General features: G+C 39.1%; 4 protein-coding genes and 1 non-coding gene across 6 annotated transcripts; 2 read left to right on the forward strand and 3 right to left on the reverse strand.

Annotated features, from left to right (window-relative positions):
- Window positions 1-4,936: 4,936 nt before the first annotated feature.
- Window positions 4,937-5,161, reverse strand: LOC144706218 (small nucleolar RNA U3). The gene has a single exon (XR_013582194.1). It is a non-coding gene; the product is annotated as a small nucleolar RNA U3 (small nucleolar RNA).
- A 5,398-nt stretch (window positions 5,162-10,559) lies between these two features.
- Window positions 10,560-13,025, forward strand: LOC144705518 (alcohol dehydrogenase-like). Its single transcript, XM_078578245.1, has 10 exons — window positions 10,560-10,745; window positions 10,877-11,013; window positions 11,113-11,159; window positions 11,263-11,588; window positions 11,700-11,782; window positions 11,946-12,021; window positions 12,165-12,226; window positions 12,350-12,445; window positions 12,548-12,709; window positions 12,843-13,025. Exons 1-10 carry the CDS (start codon window positions 10,709-10,711, stop codon window positions 12,957-12,959), a joined length of 1,143 nt encoding a protein of 380 aa, XP_078434371.1. The 5' UTR covers window positions 10,560-10,708; the 3' UTR covers window positions 12,960-13,025.
- A 2,221-nt stretch (window positions 13,026-15,246) lies between these two features.
- LOC144705499 (uncharacterized) lies at window positions 15,247-17,413 on the reverse strand. Its single transcript, XM_078578207.1, has 8 exons — window positions 17,263-17,413; window positions 16,990-17,120; window positions 16,830-16,873; window positions 16,677-16,759; window positions 16,503-16,611; window positions 16,160-16,173; window positions 15,934-16,035; window positions 15,247-15,509 (listed from the first exon to the last, which is right to left on the reverse strand). The coding sequence occupies exons 1-8, from the start codon at window positions 17,302-17,304 to the stop codon at window positions 15,375-15,377; spliced, it is 660 nt and encodes a 219-aa protein (XP_078434333.1). The 5' UTR covers window positions 17,305-17,413; the 3' UTR covers window positions 15,247-15,374.
- An 88-nt stretch (window positions 17,414-17,501) lies between these two features.
- Window positions 17,502-19,629, forward strand: LOC144705498 (uncharacterized). 2 transcript variants are annotated; one of them, XM_078578205.1, is made up of 8 exons: window positions 17,502-17,662; window positions 17,841-17,938; window positions 18,336-18,400; window positions 18,508-18,602; window positions 18,885-18,993; window positions 19,116-19,129; window positions 19,200-19,301; window positions 19,384-19,629. In XM_078578205.1, the coding sequence occupies exons 1-8, from the start codon at window positions 17,588-17,590 to the stop codon at window positions 19,534-19,536; spliced, it is 711 nt and encodes a 236-aa protein (XP_078434331.1). In that variant the 5' UTR covers window positions 17,502-17,587; the 3' UTR covers window positions 19,537-19,629. The 2 variants fall into 2 exon arrangements, with proteins under 2 accessions (XP_078434331.1, XP_078434332.1); XM_078578206.1 differs by lacking the exon at window positions 17,841-17,938 and having other exon boundaries at window positions 17,522-17,662.
- Window positions 19,630-20,225: 596 nt separating this feature from the next.
- Window positions 20,226-23,039, reverse strand: LOC144705500 (uncharacterized). Its single transcript, XM_078578208.1, has 6 exons — window positions 22,855-23,039; window positions 22,605-22,636; window positions 21,811-22,002; window positions 20,918-20,968; window positions 20,774-20,841; window positions 20,226-20,409 (listed from the first exon to the last, which is right to left on the reverse strand). The coding sequence occupies exons 1-6, from the start codon at window positions 22,905-22,907 to the stop codon at window positions 20,359-20,361; spliced, it is 447 nt and encodes a 148-aa protein (XP_078434334.1). The 5' UTR covers window positions 22,908-23,039; the 3' UTR covers window positions 20,226-20,358.
- Between the last annotated feature and the right edge of the window lie 824 nt (window positions 23,040-23,863).

Here is a 23,863-nt window from a genome sequence, read left to right on the forward strand (position 1 = left end):
GGAGTAAATTGGGTTTTTTTCTATCCCAAAAGTCAAAACCACTGCGACAGCAGAAAACGCTTCCGGTGGGAGAGAAGGATCTTTTTCTTTCCGCGCTGCCACAGCGGAATTCCGATAATTTGGTGGGCGTCTAGTCAGATATCTCCTGCCTATCGCTTTCCGCCTCTCGTTTAACAGTCGTAGACTTTTGCACAAGATATTCGCCTATCGTGTCGATTTTCATACCGATCGGATCGGCATATTGAGTCTATATATAGGCCCGAAGGCCGAGTCGGCCTCATAATTTATTTCTCCTTAAACCTATAATATATCACGGTGTATTTTATTTTAAAATACGTAATGTAACATTGATTAGTTGTCTTGAATAAACCTAAGAACCAGATTAGGATCACTCCGACCCCAAGCCCCACTGACTCGCATGTTGAATATGATGGTAGAACAAATTGAAATATCAAACATCATAAGTGACAAGAAAATTGGCTTATAAAATATTTATAAGTGATAAGTTTTCATCTGTGAGTCATATATTACACGACGATGATTTATATTACTATATATCAATCACACAATTCTAATTAGTCATGAGGTCAAGGCTACCAATGTCGAAATGGAATCAAAATTAATTGCTACAATTAAATGCACCATCTGCCAAACAAAACTGTACAATTAGCTTGAATTCCCAATCCAAATATGTGATTCTTGGACGGTGTGTTTCACGCCCACCTTCCATATTTAAGGAGTACCGGATGTCTAAAGAATAAGAGCAGTATATTAGGAGACATCAACCTAGGAACATTTTCATTTGAGTGGGTAATGTATTTTTTAAGTCCAATATTTTCATGTTTCAGGAAGTAATTGTCAAATTCACATACACCATCACCAGTTTCCAGTAAGTCATGTTTTCCTAAAATAAGTTACCCAAGATGTCGTCTTACGACTGTTTTAGTATGTTTTTAGTAATTATAAAATCCAAAAGTGAGAGATATGTACCACTTGACATCGTACATATTTCTCCAAAAAAATTCTGGAATTCTTGAATTTTTTTACTTTAAACACCACTTGACATCATCAACATATAATATTTAGCTTGATCTTAATGTCAAAAATCATTAATTTACACTTTCCAAATATGGAATTATGTACTTCTGAGGCGAGCTGGAATAATTTTAAACTCATTTTCACTTAAATAATTGAGAAATAGTTCTATAAATATGAAAGTCCCATTTTGGATTGTGTCAATGGTTATATAAACGTATGATCTGCACCCAAAAACTTTACTCATATTCATCACTCTATCCCAATGTACAACTATATTAAGTGACTTCACATATATCCCTAGCACTTTATGGATCTTGCTATTTTTTTGTTCATACAACAGGGAACTGTAAGACCTCTGTCTCATTGGGTAGATATTTAATTATGATTATCTGATCACCAATGTCTCCATTAAAATAAATATGATCTTTAGTCCTTTCATTTAACCATATATTAGATAGTATTTTCATTCAATCTTTACATTAAATTTAACTGTCTTGTACGATTTTAAAGGTGTTAAATCTTTATGTACTAATTTGACGATTATATATTAATTAACCTCCCTTAATCTATATTAAAAAATCAACCTACAAAAGCTCAAGTAACCACACAAATTATGGTTTCAGCCTGAGAAGTCCATATTTAGGGATATTTTATTCATTTAAATTCACCTTTGGCCAAAAGTATTGATGTGGTTTTCACCTTAATTAATCTAAACTAAACATAGGGTAAGTAATGGGTTAGTTTACATGGAGGTAGGTATTTTAATTCTTAATTTTCCTTGGGATTTACACAACGGATAAAAATGAGGAAGATTATTATTTCTTTTTTATAGTAATTTATGGATATCTTATGAGTGACTTAAAAATAATTGTGAAATAATTTAATTAGATAAAATATTAAGTTACCTTTACCATTATTCATAAGAACAAACATGAGCAGTCGGATTGTCAAGGGCATCAGAACGACATGTACTTGATAGCTGGTGCATGACCAAGTTATAGGACTGCAGAAACCTGTGCTGATGTCAGGCTTACAACAGCCAACAGGCTTGGGTGGTGCTAGACTAAGCGTAAATTTCACACTGATGTAGGAAATGGCTGTGTGTGTTTTTCACATGATCAATCGTGAATGATTGGCAGGAAGTAGCAGTAGAGGGCATAAAAAGTGGAGGATGATTTTAAGGGGGAAAATATGTTATCTTTTTCTGAAATTTGGGGGAGATACAATATAGATAAAATGTTAATAGTACAAGGAGAATTATAACTTGTATATAGGGAGAGTTAGACAGCATGGAATTGAGAGAAGTCAGCGCGAAACCGGAAAAATGGATGAAGATGATAGAAATGGATCATATCTATGTTCCTAGATTTTTGATACTCATGTCCTTAGCCATCAACGTATCTCTCTCACCTCAAATACTTACATCAGCATAAATTATGCATCACAAATGTTAACAAAGAGTAATCACATTAAAACACTAACATCAACCAGGTTGAGCAACCTGGATTTTTTAGATTACCTTGTCCAGCTGGCCACCCTACGTTAGACCACATCTAGAATGATATGTGAGAGGGAACAACATAGAGCATGATTTAGTGAAATATCTTTCCATAATTTACTAATATGCCTCATTTTCATGTCTTCCTCTTTTTCCATTGGCTGAGGGATTCATAATTTGAAATTGTGTTCCGCTTTATGAAGAAAGTTAGAGGCGTTGGTAGGTGGAGCGGGGTCATGGACCCACCCTATTGCTCAATTGGTTCCCATATCCATTTGTGCACCATTATACTGATTTTACTAATGACATGAGTTCAAGTTCCCATATAATGATTCAGCGCATTGATAAGTCTCCCATGTAATTCTGATATTTCTGATCACATTAAACTAACAAAAATTAATTATTAATAAAAATTATTGAATTGTATGAGGTCGGTCAAGGTTAATTGAAAATGTCAATATTATGTAGATAATGATATCCATATAAAATTGTATTAAAATGATATATTCATGACTTATTTTGATGAGATGATATATTCATGACTTAAATACCTAAAATTTATTAAAATACTTGAAATTATGAACCCATTTGTACTATTATCAAAGCACCATTTCCTTAATAATTCAATGTAAGAAATACATGTATCTTATTCATGGTTTATTTCATTGGATTATCATTTAATTTTCATGCCTTGAAGTAGACCTAGTAGTTTGCTTTTTATTATTTTTGTTATTTGAATACAATTAATTTTCTGTATACATATTGAATTCAAAGATTTAATTTGGCATCATGAACTGTTTTTAAAAATAGCTAAATGATAATTGATCTATATGTCAACAAATATCAAGAAATATATATTTATTAAACAAAACACATTTATCATTGTAAATAAATAAGGTAGAGAAAAACTCTCACTTATAAACCATTCATTTTCATCTATTTTTATGATAAAGTATACAAGATATGAGACTGATATGCTTTGATCAATGTTCACATTGGGCTTTGATTGAGTTATATGGCGTGAAATATGATCACATATATATGTCTCAATTAAGTTGAATGAAATAAATTATCTTCCTAGTTATGGATGTGCAATTCTGAAGTCCAATGATATGTCAAATGATAAGTGAATTAGACCATACTAAAAATTTTCTTAGATTTCAACGTGCATCCTAACCATTCCTATTGATAGAATATAACTATCTATTATGGCTCTTGTAATGAGAATGATTGATCGTGTAACCATTTGCGTTAATACATTGAGAGATAATGATTTATCTTCAGGAAAAGTATTCATTGAATTTTCCCATATGAACCCCTGTGTGGTTTTATACTTAATTATCAACCAAGGTGATTCATTTCATGGTTGTTTAAGGGATCATCAAACGTGAGACATCTTGAGGATAAATGTTGTATTATGAATGTAATCCATGACTCCCTAATCAGGGTATTGTAGATGATCTTAGTTTTTACTAAGCAATAAGCTTATGATAATCATTGAGTGGTTAAGATGGTACTATCCACCCTCGACAAAAGCGGTGACATACTTAAAGAAGATGATGCAATGAAAATTTGGACTGAGCCATGAAAATGTAAAAGCAATAATTATCTGATAGATTACTGAGGCATCAGTCCTTACCTACTTCACCAATATGAGTTTTTCAGTTGATCATAGTCTAAGTCATCAAGAAAAGGTCTCACAAATTAAGGATTATATGTACGCAGTAACTGTTGGTAGAAAATAGTTGTGAACTCCTTTATACATTCAAGAGCACTAAGCATATAATGGCACCTCATTTGTTAGAAAATTATACTATAAATTGTGTTCAATTTATCAATGGAAAATCAATCATACTATGTATGTATTTAACTAATTGGTCTATAAAATGAAGAGTTATTCGATTTACTAGTTATTATGTAGACTAGGATTAAAGCTTAAATGGTTCAAACATCAGGTTAGAAACTCATATTTAGAATATATTGGAAGGTATAATTAAAGTGTTAAGGGTTTCATAAAAAGATTGTACATAATTATATTAAATTTGTGTTTATGTTTCTCTTAAATATGCATTTTTAGATGGTAACTACTCTCTTCTTGCTATCATCTCTTTAGGTCTGTCCCTGAAGTAAAAATGTGCTATCTTAAATTTTTTAAGATATCATAATCTATCTTTCGGTTGGATATATGATGGTATTGGATGATTTACTTCTGATGTTTATGGGGAAATAATCTTTGTTGAATAATCCAATATCTAAACAATATTGGACAAAACCAATGGACGTTACATTCTCGCATGCAATAATTCTTTAATATGGTACATAGAAATGGTTAGACGCTAGCATAATTTATTTTTTTTCTAATATCTCACATGTAAAACACCGATCGGGTTCGAGCGGAGGAGTCTGTCAAACAATCCCGCGGTCGTCCCGAGCCCGTCGGCAAGGGCGGGCCGAGGAATGATCATCTGCATCGCTGCGGTCACTGGCGCAAGCCGCAGAGCAACACTACTCACGCTCTGACCGCGAGATCACGCCTCATCAACCAGACTTGGTGGTCTGTCTCCTTTGTGCTAAAGGATACAGTTGAACGAGCCTATAGAACAGATCCTGTTCAAGTAACGTCGTGATCGGGTTCGAGCGGAGCGTGTTACACCATAGGGGAATTGACGCTCAATGTGATGTGACAAGGTGAAATGATGAATAGGTTTAGAGGATTTAACGAGAAGTATGACGGAAGTCAGAAGACCCGAGGCGTAACCAATTGTTAACACAGTACGGGTTATGTCACAATCAAACTCCCAATGATCTGCGTAATTGGTTTGAGGGGTCGACGTGGTGGGGGACAATCCTCGTCCACTAGTGTCCACACCGTCGACGTGAACGGGCAGATCCAATACCCTCAAAGAAAATTTCCTAACACGACGACGGTGGTTAAGACCTATATCCAGTATTGAAATCACTCGGGACAGCAGAGCATTGTAGATCTGTACTGAAAGACGCAACCAATGCTGTAAAATTAAGGGAGAGGATGTAGTGACCTGATCTTTGGGGCGGACCAATAGGCTTTGTAAGAAGAGAATGACACCCTCTGAGAATTCAGACCGGATCGACAGACTTTGGCGCTTTGCTGTTGGGCATTCCTCAGACTCGAGGGAATCGAAGCCATCGCGAATGGGCGGAAGAGCCATAACAGTAATGTCTTCGAGTGAGCAGTGACTAATTGGGCTTTGGACTGTGCAGTAATTGAATCATCGAATTCCAATAGGTTCGTCGCTATGTGATCAAGCTGGCTCACGAAGAAGATGTGTACTAGTCCCGGCAGTGGATGAAACAGTAGTGTATCGGCCTAAATTCAAGTTCGATCACCAATGGAGCCGGTGGGATGACGAATGGGTGTTCTTCACGGATCGTATGAGTAGAGGGACTAGCACATTGGAACATCAGGTCAACGGATCCAACGTAAGACCTCCCCGATGTCCACCCGAAAGGAGGGAGAAATGAACACGACTTTTTCCTTGTCCGAGTGGTTGGAGACGAACTGCAGGATTGACGTGGATCCAGAAAACATCTTGAAGAAGGGTGGAGTTACCAATAATAATAATAATTTTTAATGCCTGATTTTTTTTTGGGTGATCGGGTCCACGACGGTGTGGAGGATTAACGGGGCTGGGCTGTCTTCAAAATCCCGGTGACTTGGAGAACTGTGGGATTTGGTAATGATGCGAGATGACATAACCTCGGCAGAGATGGAGGCCCGGAACACAATCGTTTTGACAATCCAGTCTACCAGGTCTGTTGACGAATCACAAAGTCTAGAGATGATTGAATCAGCTGGCCAAGGGTGTCTTCTGCCAACGTCCCTTGCTCAAGCTTGATCGGCATTTCAGCTAACTGACGAGACAATGTGGATGAAGTCAAGATGAAGAACTTTTCCCAAAAAGAAAAAACAACATGACTTCTCCATTTCATGATAACGGTTAATTCTCAAACACAGATCTGGTTTCTAAACAACATGCTTACCTCCCATGTCCACCCTCTTCCCTTTCTTTATAGAGAGAAGAAGGCAGTTGTGGAATGCCCAAATGGGCCCCTTTTTAAGAGGGAAGCTTATTGGGCTTCCCCTTAAAAGAGTTCTTTAGGGGAAGAAGAAACCCAACATGAATTTTCTCCCCCTAAAGATGGCAACTACTTTAATCAAGCAAATAAAACACATACCAGGGGCCTAGTACTAATGCAGGAGGGGCCACCCTACAATTCGAAGACGACAAGAAAAGATGAATACAACACAAAGAGGGGCTCGTATGTGAGGATTGAGCCATCAAAAGGAAAGAACACAAATGATCACGACACGTACCAAGACGAGGCAAACGCTTCTCAAACCTGATAATGGAAATGTGGGGTCCTTCACGTTGACTCAAGCTCTGCGAGGTGGCTGGTGTCAGCTCGAGGCGCGATAGACTGGATGGTCCTCCATAAAAAAATAGATGTTTTAATATGTCATTGTTGTTAATTTCACTTCAATCAAATGATTCTTACGATTTTAATCTTACTCAAGATGTATGGCTGAGAGCAAGGTCGTCTCCACAGGGATTGGTTCATAGAGGTAGAGTTAGTAAAGAGAAAGAAGAGGGGGGTTTAAAGATATTGGAACAGTACTACTAATATAACATTTTATGATTACTAATTTTTTTAATTCAAAGATAAGGAAAATGTCGAAAGATGTCGCTTGAGGTGGATAAGTAGAATATAAGAAATAGTTAGAGAGATGAATAATTATCCAGAAGGAGAGAAAACTGAGATAAAATATGTGGTAATTGATAGGGCAGTAAAGGTGTTCGCATGAATGCCCACGAGAGAAACATTACTTATAGAGTATTTTTTTATGAAAGGGTCAAATTATATATGTACGTTTTATTTAATTATGAGCATTGACATAGTTGATTAAGATGAAAAATGATTTTAGGGGTCCTAGGTATATTTTAGAGATTTTATGGCATTAAAAATGGTAAGAAAAATGCAGAAAATAAAATTTAGAAATAAATTATTGCAAGGTGTTCGATACAACGCCTATTTGAGAACCGAGAACTTTTAATGCTATGCCGTTGCTAGTCCTACTTAAGTTTTTATGATGTGTTCCATAGAAACGAATTTTCTATGAGTTATTCAGTTAAAGGTTTACTTGATTTCGTTGTCGTTTGGTGATCGTCGATTGACTATTGTCGACTTCAAACTGTTAACTTGGCGATGTTTTCCTTCTGGTTTGTTCTCTCCACTATCCTTCTATTACTTGTCTCCCACCCTTCCTCTGGCAAGGATATCACATCCTCAAATAAAAAGGATCAAAGATTGGATTGAAGTTGGAATATGATCTTCCTCATTCAAAGTTTAAATTTGCTTTCAAAATCGCTGAAAATGATGATGTTCTTGGCATGAAACTAAGGTTTTATAGGGTGGGAATGTTCCAGGGGCTTCCCTAGTCGATATGGGATCACTCCTAATTTTTTCGTGGAAGCAATCAGGTGGAGATTTGCCTTCTTGTTGCTGGAATTTGCTTGCTCGTTGATGGAGGCGGCAGCCAAGTATAGGAAGAGACGAAGTCACCCCTTTGGCCATTTGATCGCCATCATAAATGATTCAACAGTTGCGATTAAAGTGCAACTATGAACCCTCTTATGTTCTGGTGGTCCTCGACCTAGTAAACTCTGTTCAGTCAGCCTGTATTTTCATTTGGCCCTCCTTCATTTGTCTACGTCAAATCCAGCCATTGATTCACCATCTAAAATAGAAAGAAAGAGACATTAAGAAAAAGATGAATTGAACCTGACCATTCAACCTTTGCAGTGAAGATCGATAGTAAATATTAAAACATTTGGCCTTAAAGAAAAAAACCCAGAATGACATGGGCTTCATTCTGGTTCAGCTATAGTACAAAATTCCATTCCTTTCTTTGATTTATGATGGATATTATGTGGACGTCAAGCCAATCACACAACCATGTTTATTTAAGTTCATTGAATAAAATATTCAGGTTCATTATTATTCCGGTGTGATGTTTATAATGAAGTCCATGAATACGTGCAATGACATAGTGAATTATAATGAGATCATAATACAATGATCACAATATAAGTACAACATAGCAGACCCATTAACAAGTAAGTTATCTATCACATAGATACCTGAAGCATCGGCATGCTTCTTTTGAACTATCTCATTGCGGTACTTCTTGTAGTTCCTCTTTTAGTGGCCCTTTGTTCTGCAATCGAAACACGTGCCTTTCTCGCCGTTGTCCTTCTTTGCCAATGGTGATTTCACTTGCTTCTTTCCTTTGTCTCACCTTGAAGCAAACATTGTCTTTCTCTTCTTGTTGGTCCTACCAACAAAGAGAACTTGAGGATTGTCCTTGTCAATGTTGTCCTCATCCGTGGTAAGTATGTTAAGCAACTATAGTAGAGTGGTCTGAATTTTGTTCATGTTGAAAATAACAGTGAATTGGTAGAATGAATCAGGTAAGGATTGAAGAGTGAGTTCTCATCTCGTCGGGGAGTTCAGCTCCCAACACAGTCAACCTTTCTATCTACTCAATCATCATGAGTACATGACTTTATATTGAAGACGATTAGGTCATGTGAGCCCTGAATAGACTCTTTGATATCACATATCTCTGAGTCCTACTCTGTTCGACAAATGACTCCATCAAATGAAGTAGCATTGGCCTTGGCTCCATTTCTTCCCATTACCTCTACAACTCATTGCCCATAGAAGCTAGCCTATAGCATTGGACCGTAGTAGAATTATCTTTTCACTTCTGATATTCCATTATCTCCCCTTTAGTTGCATTCAATGTAAGCTCTCTGGGCCATCACTCTCATGGATGTAGGCTATGTGCTCAGATTTGAGGATCATTAAGTTCCTGAGTCAATCAGTAAAGTTTGGTCCTGTCAATAGGTTGGTACCCAATATGCCACGAATCGGGTTGCTTGACGACATCTTTGTGTGCACAAGATATATCTAATGAATTACTACTTCAAGCAGATTTTTCACTTCGACCGTAGACATGTTTGAATTTATTCTCCGTGTCTGTTTATGGTAACCATAATACCTTACTTCTTTGGAACTTTTATGGATTGGGATCACTCAAAGGCTATCAAAAGTAGGGTATATAATTCTAGACTTTTACAGCCTCCCATACTCTTGGGTTGAGTCTTCTTTGAGCTTTTCTTACTGATTTTGCATTATCCTCTAAATAGATCCTATGCATGTCACTAGGTCTAAACCTCTTAAGTGAGGGATATAGAGAGAGAGGGAGAGAGGGAGGGAGGGAAGGAGAGCGGGAAAGAGAGGGAGAGATGGAGAGAGAGAGAGAGGAAGGAAGAGAGGGAGGGAGAGAGCGAGATAGGGAGAGAGGGAGAGGGAGAGAGAGAGAGAGAGAGAGAGAGAGAGAGAGAGAGAGAGAGAGAGAGAATCGAGCTTCTCGTGTAGCAGTGACAAGAATGGCGGTAGAAGAGAAGGAGAAGAGAGACACTGGAGTAGTTGGAATCTTGATCCTCTTAATCCATAAAATCTTCCGTTAACAATGGGTTTTTATTTATAAGTAAAATAGTAGCCGTTTTATAATAAGATTCTATGTTTTAATAATAGCCGTTGTAACAGAAAACAACGGCTATAACAAAACAAATTCTATCCGTTGGATCTTCCCTATCTATGTTTAATCCTATCTAGATTTAATCCTAGCAATCTATGTTTAAACTTACGTTTAATCCTATTCACTATTTCCTCTAACGAGTATAGGGGTACGTTGCTTCATTTTACTAGCTAGTTATTATGTTTGATCCTATTGGCTCATACCTGATCGGAGGCACGTGGAAAAGATCGGAGGCCCAAGAGCCGCTCAGATTTTATTTGCAACGAGATAAGTAGCTGGATAAGCCTCGGTGGGGCTCCAGACGAGAAGAAGCAAGTCCTGACTTTTCTTTTCCTCCGGATGCTGCAAGCTTGCTTTCCCGCTGCGCAAATAGTTTTGGAAAGTAGGACTCACGAGACACAGTATCGTTTCTTCCCCTGCCTGTTCATATAAATAAGCCTACGTTGCCCCTCGTCTCTCCACAAGTCTTGCAGGAAGATTTTTCACAGAGAGAAGAAACCAAGGGATCGAAGAAGTGCTGATTCAAGATGGCGAGCACCGCGGGTCAGATCATCAAATGCAAAGGTTCATCCGATCTCCTCTCCTGATAAGCTTTCAGTTGTGATTTTATCATGAAGCAAGGGGATCTGGTTCTCAATCGGGAACCCGATCTATCGTCGGCAACCCGATCTCACCTCTGTTGTGAATAATTCCAGCGGCGATTGCCTGGGAAGCGGGGAAACCGCTGTCGATCGAAGAGGTGGAGGTGGCTCCGCCGCAGGCCAACGAGGTCCGGGTGAAGATCCTCTTCACCTCCCTCTGCCACACCGATGTCTTCTTCTGGGAGGCCAAGGTACGGCATTATTCATCAATTCATACCAGATAGACGCGATAAGAGGCTCCGATCGAAGGTGGAATTCCTGATTTGATCTGGTTTTTGACGGCATTGCAGGGTCAGACTCCCGTATTCCCCAGGATCTTGGGACACGAGGCCTCTGGGTAAGCCGTCAAACGCGTTCCTTCCTCTCTTCTCCAATTTTCTACTCTCCAGTCTCGCTGTGTTGCTAATCTGGGATATCGTTCTTGGATTTGTTGGGATCAGGATTGTGGAGAGCGTGGGAGAAGGGGTGACGGATGTGCAGCCGGGAGACCACGTTCTGCCGGTGTTCACGGGGGAGTGCGGGGAGTGCGCGCACTGCAAGTCGGAGGAGAGCAACATGTGTAGCCTGCTGAGGATCGACCCCGACCGGGGCGTGATGCTCAACGACGGGAAGACGAGATTCTCCAAGGACGGCAAGCCCATCTACCACTTTCTGGGCACCTCCACCTTCAGCGAGTACACCGTCGTCCACGTCGGCTGTCTCGCCAAGATCAACCCCGCCGCTCCCCTCGACAAGGTCTGCGTCGTCAGCTGCGGTATCGCCACGGGTGCGTCTCCCATGAAACAACGATCTCACAGCTTTGATTTTTGAAACGATGGTCTTCGTCATCTTCCCCGTTCAAGTGTTTTGGAATTTGATGATGGTCGGCTGTGCGCAGGTTTCGGCGCGACGGTGAACGTGGCGAAGCCCAAGAAGGGCTCGACAGTCGCCGTGTTCGGATTGGGAGCCGTCGGCCTCGCCGTGAGTCTCTCTCTCTCTCTCTCTCTCTCTCTCTCTCTCTCTCTCTCTCTCTCTCTCTCTCTCTCTCTCTCTGTTTTATCTTGTATATCGCTGTTCACTGGCTCTAGCCGTTTTCTCTCGATGAACGAGGCGTTGACATGGTCATATGATCTGATGAAAACAGGCCGCGGAGGGCGCGAGGGTGTCGGGAGCTGCAAGAATCATCGGCGTCGACTTGAACCCAGACAGATTCGAGCAAGGTGGGTCTCTTTCAATTACTTTCAAGAGAAGTTTTTTTGATTTCCGTTCGTCTGAAAGAAGTGGACGAGAGCATTGAAAAGATTAGATGATGGTTTCAAACTCGGGCTCATGTTTGTTTGTTTGTTTGTTCGTTCGTGTGCAGCCAAGAAGTTTGGAGTGACGGAGTTTGTGAACCCAAAGGACTACGACAAACCCGTCCAAGAGGTTCGCCCTCTTCTTCCCTTCACGCTCTTGCGGCTTCGTCAAGTTTTAAACTTTCAACCGTGTAAATTAAAGAAAATTTAGAGCGGGTTGCTCACTTCTTCCGGGTGTGAACGTGATCGCCAGGTTATAGCCGAGATGACCGGCGGCGGAGTCGACCGCAGCATCGAGTGCATCGGCAACGTCAACGCCATGATCTCCGCATTCGAATGCGTCCACGACGTAATGATTTCTCGCCAGTTCTTGATTTGTTTACTTGCGGGTTGGTAGATAGTGGCTAATTAATTATGCGGTGTAAATAAACCAACGCCGACGGCTGCGCAGGGCTGGGGAAAGGCCGTGTTGGTGGGAGTGCCTCCCAAGGGCGCCGTCTTCCAGACTCTGCCCATCAACTTCTTGTGCGAGAGGACGCTGACGGGCACCTTCTACGGCAACTACAAACCTCGCACCGATATCCCCGGCGTCGTGGAGCAGTATCTCAACAAGGTAAAGCAACTCGTTTTCATCGTTCATCGTTTCTCCCCACACCCTGCTTTAATTTGAGCCGTTTCCCATCAAACCATATGGGAAAAAGGCTCTGATCGAATAATTTTTGTAAGGAAACTTTCTCTCTGTCCAGGAGCTGGAGCTGGACAAATTCGTCACCCACGAGGTACCCTTCTCGGAGATCAACAAGGCCTTCGACCTCATGTTCAAGGGAGAAGGCCTTCGCTGCCTCATACGAATGGAACATTGAGTTCTTTTCGCAGTTTGTATACACTATATACTTGAATGCCTCAGTATTTTGATCTCTTTTCGGCAATTAATGACTTCAAATTTTACACTCGGCGAATGGCTACCGCGTGGAAACTGACGGAAAATATTAAATAGAAAGTCAACGAATCAAGCCTAAATAAGGCATTTTTGATGATTTTGTTGCTGGGGTTTACGGCAGCAACCAGAAAATGAATAGTTCCTAGCATGATTATGCATTGATGAAACATGGATAGCACCGTGAACCAGTTAAGATACCCATTTAAAAGGGCTAAAAATTCTGAACATAAAGAACTTAAAACTTAATTGAGAATAAAGTGGGATTTGAGAGGCCAAAGGTCTTGATAGAATCTCCGAGAAACTTTTCGACTTCTATGCCTGTCTTTGTTTCGTTCGTTAATATTTCATCCATGAAGTTCCTCGTTTTTTCAAACATGTGGTCCCCTAAATACCACAAAGAATGTCAGCAATTGGATTGGAATACAGAACCACAGTTGAATGAGTCAACCTATTTGGTTCCATATTTGATTGAGCTCTTAAAACATATAGATCATGACAACTGCACAATCGAGAAACCAATAAAAAATCAATGATATCAAAATAATGGTCATCACAACATTAAATCAATGTATGCAGTGTTAACTCTGACTTTCAATGAAACCTCCGCATAAAAATGCTAATTTAGTAAACTAGGAATCGTTGACTCTGTGAAATTTTGGATTTAGGTACAGGCTCTACACAGCAGATCCACATGGGAGACTGATTCTGACATGAAATCCAAAAAAATTTCTGACACATCTGAAAATTTGATCAAAATCAGGCCCAAAAGGCCGTGAAATAAGGGACGCTGACAAAAATGATCCAATTTGACAGAAAATTTACCAATTTCTCTAAAACAAGAATTATTGGAATAAAAAGTATATTTATCTTAGTTTTGTTTTACAAAACTCAAATAGACATATTTATGATGAGAAATAAAAAATATACGTGAGAGAGTAAAGAAAGGCCAAAACTCAGTCTTATTTAAGAACTGTTCAAACCTCTCACAAAATCAAAGCTCTAGGTTGGTCTCCCGACAGGACTGAGTTGAGGGATTGGCGCCACCTTCAACCCTCTCCTGAGGAACCATCGGATAAGCTGAACTAGTTACGGCTCCAAGATTATAAAGCATTTTATTGCGTATGAAAATCAACGGCCTTTTGCTTGGAGTTTTTCTTCAAATTATTCAAGGATCCATATGAGATAGAAGAGTTTTTAAATATGCTGAGGAAGATGAAAAACCTACTGAAGCCCAAATATATAATGTGGATGAACATTTTCGAGACCTCATAAGTTGGAGTTTCACCATAATGAAAGTGAAGGATTTTGGTTCCTAGCACATTCCAGTCCAAAATAAAAATTTATCAACATTTGAGTTCTTCATCAAAATATATTTCATTCCACAACTGAGATTGACTAATTCCTTGATCGATGAAATCGTGAAAATGTACTTAAACTCGACGGGAAGGCCACAATAAATTACCTATCCTCATTAACAGTTTGCTTTCTTTAGTCGTGTTTCGCTTGAGAATCAGTCATCCGAAATACTACTTTTACGCAGGAATCACTTTTATCTACTCCATTCTTACATAGTCCACCGAATCTTAAAAACACTCAAAGTTTCATCCATATTTTTGTAATAAATTTCATGTTCCCAAATTCATCAGACCCTAGTCATGGCGTTTAATCGTTTTAATATTGAATTAATATAATCTATCAATTTATTTAAATAAGTCTGGGAAGTTAATATCATATCGAATTTGAATTCATAAGCTTCATAAAGAATCCCTAGCTTATTTATAGAGAAACTTTATCATGTTTTTAGTTTAAGATTTCAGACATACATTATTTAAAGCATCGTATGCACTTGGTACTTATATTGATGCTTTCATTTAAATCATGAAATAAATGTGAAAATGCTCATGTGAAAATTTCCATGTATCTAATTTTAACACGAATCAAGGGAAAGTTTTCTTCAGCATGCATCTCAAAGAAATCTTCTCTGCTTCAACCTGGTTGCCACTTTGTATTTTCTTACTCGCTGCAAACAGTCGCTCGCTTAGCAGTTATTATCTAACCAAATCGGCTCATTATCATCCGACAACATTCATTGAGATAAGATGACACATTATCTGTGACTAAATTTTATCGCAAAAATTGGAGTACATTTTGATTTCAAAAAGAATACAATAGATATTACGCTAAGATTGATATGTTTTATTACGAGCAGGTTTTCTAAAAAAAATACTCGATTTTTTCTTTGAATAACGGGAACGGAAACGGTTCAAAGTAGATGAGAAGTAGACTCTGAACTCTAGAGAGTGATGAGGGAGAAGAAGTGGTAGACAGGAAGCTGTCTTCAAAGTTTTCTAGTTTCCTTATCCAGCAGCTGAAGAGTGACATTGAATATCAATGACTTTCCAGGCTCGAACACACCTTCAAGTTCCTCAAAGGTCTCATCAACCTTCAAATCTTTGGTGACAGTCAGATTTTCCTGTTATGTGAAAATGGGTGCAACGAAAAACACATTATAAGACAAAACTTGTTATCTTAAAACATATTCTGAAACTATATCTAATTATAAGATAAAACTGTACTTTTATTTCATTTACAAAGCGTTAACTTTCGTCAACAATGCTTTGAATAAAATAAAATTGGTAAGAGTATGATGATCATTTGAAAATGGTTCAGATATATCACCTTGGCAACATACTCAGACACCGCCGTGTTTATTATTTTCTTGATCGAATGTTTGTTGACTTGTTATCTTAAAACATATTCTGAAACTATATCTAATTATAAGATAAAACTGTACTTTTATTTCATTTACAAAGCGTTAACTTTCGTCAACAATGCTTTGAATAACATAAAATTGGTAAGAGTATGATGATCATTTGAAAATGGTTCAGATATATCACCTTGGCAACATACTCAGACACCGCCGTGTTTATTATTTTCTTGATCGAATGTTTGTTGACTTTGGAGGACCCGAGAATATGCATCAAGATGTCTTTGGGAATCTGCCAACATACGGCCGACCAAGAAAAAATTATTTAAGCTTCGTCTATTCAGATGAAGGCAGTAAATGAGAGAAAGAGAAAGCGAACAGTATATTTCTAAAAATAAGAAAAAAAAAAGACTCACCTCTCCCGTTTTTCCTGCACGATCCAGATCATCCCACAGTGATTCATGCATGTCAAACATAGTTTTAAGAAAAGTAAGACGTCTTTTTCACACAGATGATCAAGATATTAGCGCTAATACAATCAAGAGAGTGGAGGCAAATCAAAGGCTGTGGAACTAGAGAAAAACTCAACGCTTCCTCTGGAAAATGGCGTACGGAAACACTAAATCATTGCATATTTGATCAAATTCTTTGTTCAGTAATTAGTCGAAGAGTCTAATTTTTTACAAAATACACGATATATTACAAGCTAACAAAATAAATGAGAAGGAGAGAAACAGGATGTGCAAGGGTAAATCTAACCTCCTTTGAGTCTTCGAAAGCCTGGAATGGGCTGTGCAGCGGCTACAAGCCTCGAGAAGACATCGTCGAATAAAGCTTGGGTCTTGGAACCAGAGGCATCTATTTTCAACTGCATTTTCATATTTTTAGTCCGTGATATCCTTATAAAATTTCATGGTCTGAAGGTTCCTGTACCTTAACAACCCCATCAGCTGTGATGCTTGAGATTACCGTGAAATCATCAAATGATGACGAAGAAGATGCGACCTCGTTCGTATCTGCGGATATATAAATATAAGACACCATCAAATCGTGGAATTATAGGGAAAAAGAGGTCTCGATTTCAACCGGGGAGCGCGTAATCGTTAACTGTAGGCACTCGGGAACATAGTCTGCAGAAAGGGTAAAGCCAAGAAGTTAAAAAATTCAATTCATTGATTTCAGAGATGTACACTATACTTTTTTTTTCTCCACGACTACATCATGAATCAGACAAGAAAAATCTCACCTCCGAGAAGATTCCTTCGGAGAACTTCTAAAAGCGTAATAGAGTACGCCTTTCGAGCAAAGGTTCGCTTTCCCGAGCTGCATCTTTCGTTCTTGGCAACTAATTTGGTTGCTTAACCAAGAATTCCCGACCTGAGAGTGCAAAGATTTCAGCCGGGAGAACACGTAAACATCAAAGAACAAAGCCAATCATCTAACAAAGAAACAAGTTCTTGGAAATGAGCAAGCTTCTCGGCAGCCGATTCGATTGAGCTAAAATCTCGAAAGATTTTACCTTTGGATTCAAACTAAGAAACCCATCAACGACTGCCGCCATTTCTCCGCAAAGAGCAGGAAAACTGGAGAGAGATTCGCCTGCTCTGTTAGAAACTTAGAATAAAAGCTTAGCATACCCAAGTTGTTGTCTGCTGGTCCGCCAGAGTACACTATCCTTCGGATAATGTTGGGATTTAGGAAAATAACAACCACTAATTGGAGGCATGTGACATGAGTAAGTCAGAGCCGCAGGCGCAGCAGACCGCGCTACCCACAACGAACTTCTTTCTAATCAGCGTCTCCTCTCACCAGTCGAGCTTCGTCTCGGTTCAGCAACGAAGCAAATGAAGTCAATGGCGGTGGCAAATCTCCCGTCGGGCTTACGTCTTGATATCAGTCGACCGCTGCCTACCCGTCATGTAAGATTGTTGGTTGATTTTGTTACATGAAGCCTAATTTTCGCAAATTTCAGTGGTGTCGATTGGTTTCTGGATCTAGTCGCTTTCAATTTTTTTTCCTCTCCCTTTTACTGAGTTTTCCGTTGGATTTTAATCTCGGGGGATGAAGGTCTTCATTAACATGAACTGTTTGTCGTAGATGACGGTTCCTGGAAATGTACCTAAGCTCGTTCGCGTTCGTGGAATGATGATAAGTAGCTCTCGCATTGAGGGGTCTGTATTGAGATTTTCCAGAAAGTGAGTAATTTGCATGTTACTTTTGCTTTTTTTTTTCAGTTCTCCATCTTGAACATGAGCTTCTCCATCTTGCACTTCTCATCTTTTCTTCTCTGCGTTCTCTTTTTTTCTATAACCTTTCGAGTATACCTCGTCGAGAAAAGCTATAATTCAATATAAATTTAAAGAAAATAAAAAATTGAACCTGATGCTTATCGTCTCATCACTCGCACCGAAAAAAATTCCTGTAATCTGAGACATGATTCCTCAATTTTTATTCTGATCTGTTTACGCAAATCATCGACGAGGTTTCGAATTATAGGTGAAAGTATACGACGCGAACGACAGGATACATTCGTTTTCGAAATTTTCTATAGATTCCATTTGGCATTTAGACAATTGTTGTGATTATTTTCAGCATAAACTTTTTGGGGGACACGGTGATGAGACGTCTGTCTTGGTCAACGCAGGCCATTGGATCAGGTATTTCCTTGATGACTACAGAATTTGTTGTTTGAGCTCCGCATTAGGATTTTTCCTTAAAGCTCCTGAAATTTCTAATTAAACGACGTTAATTACTTAATTCGTAGGTGTTGAAGCGTCATTTACCGATTCCAGCAAAGACGACATTTCCCTGGGAGATGTTGAAACAGTGGTTGAATCCAGTGATGATGGTAAAATTCAAGTGAGCATGTAACCTGGAATTTTCATTTCTAGCCTTTGCCGTGTCACTGAAGCTTTGCATCGTGGTGCAAAAATATCTGAAATTTTCAACCAGAAGCTCCGATGTTGTTATCTTATGTGAGATTAGCAGTTTCAAATTTTAGAACAGCGTTTGCTGTTCCAAAATTTGGAATGTATCTTCGATTCGTTACTCTGATGTGAGAGTATCAGACAGAACTTTGGTTCTTTTTCTGGAAGAGCAGAAATAAAGTTTCTCTAATGATTTCTGATATTCCTATATCAGTTGAGAATAAACTTGACGGGAGAGCAGACACAAAGAACGTTTGACGAGGTGCTAAAAAATCTGGCTCGCACTGCGCCGCCTGTCCCTGGATTTCGCAAAAGGAAAGGAGGTCAGATCACAAGTTCATACTAAGGATATTTTCGGATTTGCTGTGTCAATTTAGTGATTTCTTCTCCAATTTCTTTATTACTAACCTTTACCTTTTTTTCATTTTCCCCGGTTGCGTTGCAGGAAAAACATCCAACGTAAGTTGAAATCTACCAGAAGTTGACCGTCGATTTTTTCATAGGATTTTCTGACTCATTATCCGTGCAGATTCCGAAGAGCTTTCTGCTGCAGATGCTCGGGCGAGACCGTGTTTACAAGTTCATCATCCAAGAAATAGTCAGCACGACGATAAGAAATCACGTCACCAAAGTAAGTTTTTCTGCAGATTAACCACTGGATTAGTAAACAGTTACGGAAATGAGTACTAATTTTGCTGCTTATTTCGAACCAGGAAAATCTCAAAGTTGGGAACAAATGCACTACCATCCAGTCAGCTGAAGAACTGGAGTCTGAATTTTCCCCCGGATCAACGTTCGGGTTCAATGCCATTCTAGAGTTAGAGGTAGAGACCGAAGCATCAGAGCCCATATCTGCTGAAGCGTGAATCAAATTTTCCCAAAATCTTGCTTGGGGCCATGAAATGACTTGCTTATTTTTTAACAAGAATTATGAGAAAAAGTACGTTTGGTTTGCGTCTCCCTATTTTGAATTCGAAATCAGTCAATGTCTTGATAATTTTATGCTAAATCATTGTCCTAACCAAGCGGCCATTGCAAGAAATTCTGCACCCTCTTTGTTTCAAGTGGATGATGATCGATCCAAACAGATCGATCATGACTGCCTGATGGAGAAGTGATCCAAAAATTTATTGATAACGACATAGTCTTATCCATCCAATTCATGATAAGGATTTCAAACGGACCTTAACCTCTAGCTGCCACTAAGCCTCGGATGGCAATGCTAAGGAGTTGGTTTTGGAGCCATGTGGGCTTGAGCTGGTTCTTAATGGGCCTTATATGGGCCTGGGCCTTCTTCCGGGCCGACGCCAGGCCTCCTTGGGACTCAGTTGGGCCCTTTACTTGGCCTTCACCAACCTGCCGTAGGAGCCAACTATAAGGTTGCAAGTTGTGAATCCATATTTGAGGTTGAACGGCCACAACGTTGGGAATCCATCCATAGAAGCAGTAATAATAAACTAAAAGTTTCTGATTGCAAGTTGTGTTGCAATAATGCCTGAGACGTCTCTGTAGCAAGCTCAGTATTTGGCATGATTAATTCAGGATTATACAGATATACATCCTTGTATTGATTTCCTTCTCTAAAAAAGCAGACAGTGCAGTACATTTTTCGAAAATTAGTGCATGGATATCAGTAAGATAAAAGGCAGTCAACTGAGAAGAATGGAGCGCCAGCTGTGCAGTCCATTTCAAGTACCAGTGCTCTGACTGGCGCGCCTGAGTTCTGCCAGAAGGTTCATCTGCCTCATTAAAAAAGGAAAAATAAAAACAAATAAGAGCCTGTCTCAGATGGTGAGAACAGATGGAAGGAGGAAACTAGGATGATGAAAATCCTCATCATCATCATCATCATCCTCTCTGGTAGATTGAGATATGATGATGCTTTTTTTATTGTCATCCTAGGCATAGACCAATAATGACTTGCAATCATCTTTTGTCATTTGAGAGATATTGGCTGAGGGAGAGTGACGAGAGGTGATGATGAGACATAATCTTCATCCTATCAGTGGACACGACACAATGATGACTTTGTCATCATCATCATCATCATCATAATCATCCGTCATCATTCTGGCACTGACAAATAATGGGGATGATGCCCACCTGATGAGGAAATTTAAGCTGTGGTGCACAAGACGTGTCACTTCCTCCAAAATAAGTAATGGGCCGCCCTGTTCAGAGGAACAAAGCTGAGGATACAAGAGGAAGGAAATTTAGTAAATAATTAACTTGCTTCCACTTGCTTACCCCCAGGCAGATCAGTATTTTTTTTGTAGGAATTGACAGCCGCTGCCCATCCTGAGTTTTGCAGCAAAAGATGCATGGTTAGTGTCTTTACATCAAATTTATCCAGAGTTATTTCAGAAACTTTCATCATTTATCCACTGGACAATCTTTATTTCAGTTTTCTGTCATTATAAATACATTCAAGCGAACGCAAGAATCGTGTTATATAAAAAATTGAATGACAGATATCAAGTCAGTCTGGCAGAACTCTAGCTGTTATAGAGCTCATCTAGACTTCTCAGACATGGCAACGCTGTTGAATGATCTAAAAATCACAAGGCACCAAAGGGTACCTAGCATTTCATATTTTTATTGAAGAAAAAGAGGGAAGCTCACCCAAAATCGGTGACCAACCCCTTACCTAGGATTTCAATACTCTGAGTTGAGGCTATGATTTTTGATAGATCTGCTTTAAAGTAATTTAAATCAAAATCACGCTATATTATTTTTTAATTCTTTAGACTCGGTCTACAGATCGGAGCAATGTGACCTTAAATGAACCTAAGTTCTAACCAGTCATTTATTGAAACATCAGAAAGAACAGAAAACTGCTACATGTACATGAATAACGCATTACTTATTTCCGTGGTAGATTAATGGAGATCAGCTAACTCGCATGAACCTAAGTTATAGTAAGTTATTTTCCAAATCGTATGAAGCATTCATGACAACCAGGGACATATTAATGCGAACAAATTAATCTACACCCAGGGACAGATCAAGTCGAATGAACCTAAGTTATAGTTACTGATTTTCCAAACCGTATAAAGCATTCATGAAACCCAGGTACAGATTAATACAGACAAATTCAGATGAAACGTTTTTTTGAGGTATGATTCCAATTTTAAGCTTACTCTGATCCAGAAATTTTGCAGCCTCGCTGCCATGGCATCCCGCTAAGGGGATTAATCCGGAATGAGAATTTCTTTCTCTGAAAATCTTATCAACGCAGTGCGCGGAAGAAGAGGTTGAAGGACGCGATGTAGAATTGTCCCAACTCTTGTTGCCAGACGGGCCATGGGAGCTGCTTATCCTGTCGACCCGCTCTGTTCGTTTAACAAGAACACAACATGTTAGAAGAATAGAACAGAAAACCCGGAGACTCCAAAGATGTTAGATTTAGAGAGAAAATAGATAGAAATTGATAGATTTATATAGAGAGAGTGTTGGGAAGATAGGGAGTGGGAAATAAAGAGAGAAACAGAGAGGTAGAGGAGAGAGAAGAGAGACAGAGCGAGACAGATAGGAGAGAGAGAGCGTGACAGAAAGAGGGAAAGAGATAGAAAACGGGACAGAGAGGGAGAGAGAGAGATACAGAAAGAGAGGGACAGAGAGATACAGACAAAAACAAGAGAGAGAGAGAGAGTAGAGAGAAATATATCGATTTATATATAAAGAAGGGGGAAGATGGGGGCTGGGAGATAAAGATAAATACAGAGAGAGAGAGAGAGTGAGAGAGAGAGAGAGAGAGAGAGAGAAAGAGAAAGAGAAAGAGAGAGAGAGAGAATGACAGAGAAAAAGAGAGAACTCTGGAAAGAGAGCAGAGTTCGAGAGAACAGAGGGAGAACGAGAGAGATATACACACATAGAGAGAGAGAGAGAGAGAGTGGAAGATAGAGGGAGGAAGGGAGAGAAAGAAGAAACCCACCTCCAGATTTCCGCCGGTTGGGCACATGCTTCCTACAACAAGATGAAGAATGTCAACAGGTAGAACATAGTCTGAAGTAAGTCCTCGGCAAATCAGAAAATCAAAAACTTTCAGCGACCCACGATTCGTATGACCCTGAAACCCATTTGAAAAATTACCCAGAAATTTTCCACTCGCACAACCCAGTAGATTTTACCCCGAAAATTTCAGCCCAGCAAAAGAAAGAAAAATCAGAGACAGAACCGCTTGCCTGAAGGGAGGAGGTACGTAGCGTTTAATATCTGGAGCTACGTCCTCGAGCATCTCCACACGAACAAAGGAAAAAAAAAGAGGAATCGTGCGATTTTTCTGCAGAAAGCTTCGGCGATCGCCGGCCAGTAAGAATTACAGGCGAATAAGAACGAGCGCAGGACACGTACGAGTCTGCCCAACTCTCAAGCGTCAGGGTATTGTATAATCACCCGGGTACGGAATTTTAGGACAAAAATTTAGGAAAGACCGGAAAGAACGGAACCGTCGGTTCGCACGTGGGACCGAAAAAAAAAGGTTTTCAATAATCAGATATATTAGTAATAATATTCTTCTTATTATTATATTTTCAAGTTTAGTGGTAAATATTAAGATAGAGAGTACGGGAGGCAGGCCGTGTGTTGTGAAAATCCGTACACCTGTGAGAATTTTTCATTCACACCAAAGCCCTTGTGTGATGTCCAGTGTGAATTTGTGCGGAAATTTGCATTACACAAATTCACACAACTGATTGTCTTTTTTTGCTTACAAAAACAGTTAGGAATAAAAGCATTTAAATAACCATAGTCAGCCACCACGATAGTTAAATTAAATAAATATTTTATAGGTTTAATTTCATAATTACTGAATTTCATCACTACCTAGATAATAATTATTGAATATTATGCAAACTTAGTAACATTGTGGTTAATGTTTTTTAGAAACATTAGTTTTACTGTGGGCGTGCAATATTTTACATGATATTTGTCACAAATTAAATTTAGGCTCACTGGATTTCACCTCAATGTTGATAATAACAATAGAATCATCCAAACTCACTAATCTTATATATTAACATTTTAGAAATATTAGGTTCAACGTGGGCATGCAGAATTTTATAAAATATTTATAAAATACAGAGCAACGGAGAGGGAGAGAAACATAGAGAAACATAGTGAGAGAAACATAGAGAGAGAGAGCCTGACAGAGAGAGGGAGAGGGAGAGAAAGCGGCACAAGGAGGGAGAGAGA

Source organism: Wolffia australiana, chromosome 7 (genome assembly GCF_029677425.1).
Source record: "Wolffia australiana isolate 7733 chromosome 7, ASM2967742v1".
NCBI lineage: Eukaryota > Viridiplantae > Streptophyta > Magnoliopsida > Alismatales > Araceae > Wolffia > Wolffia australiana.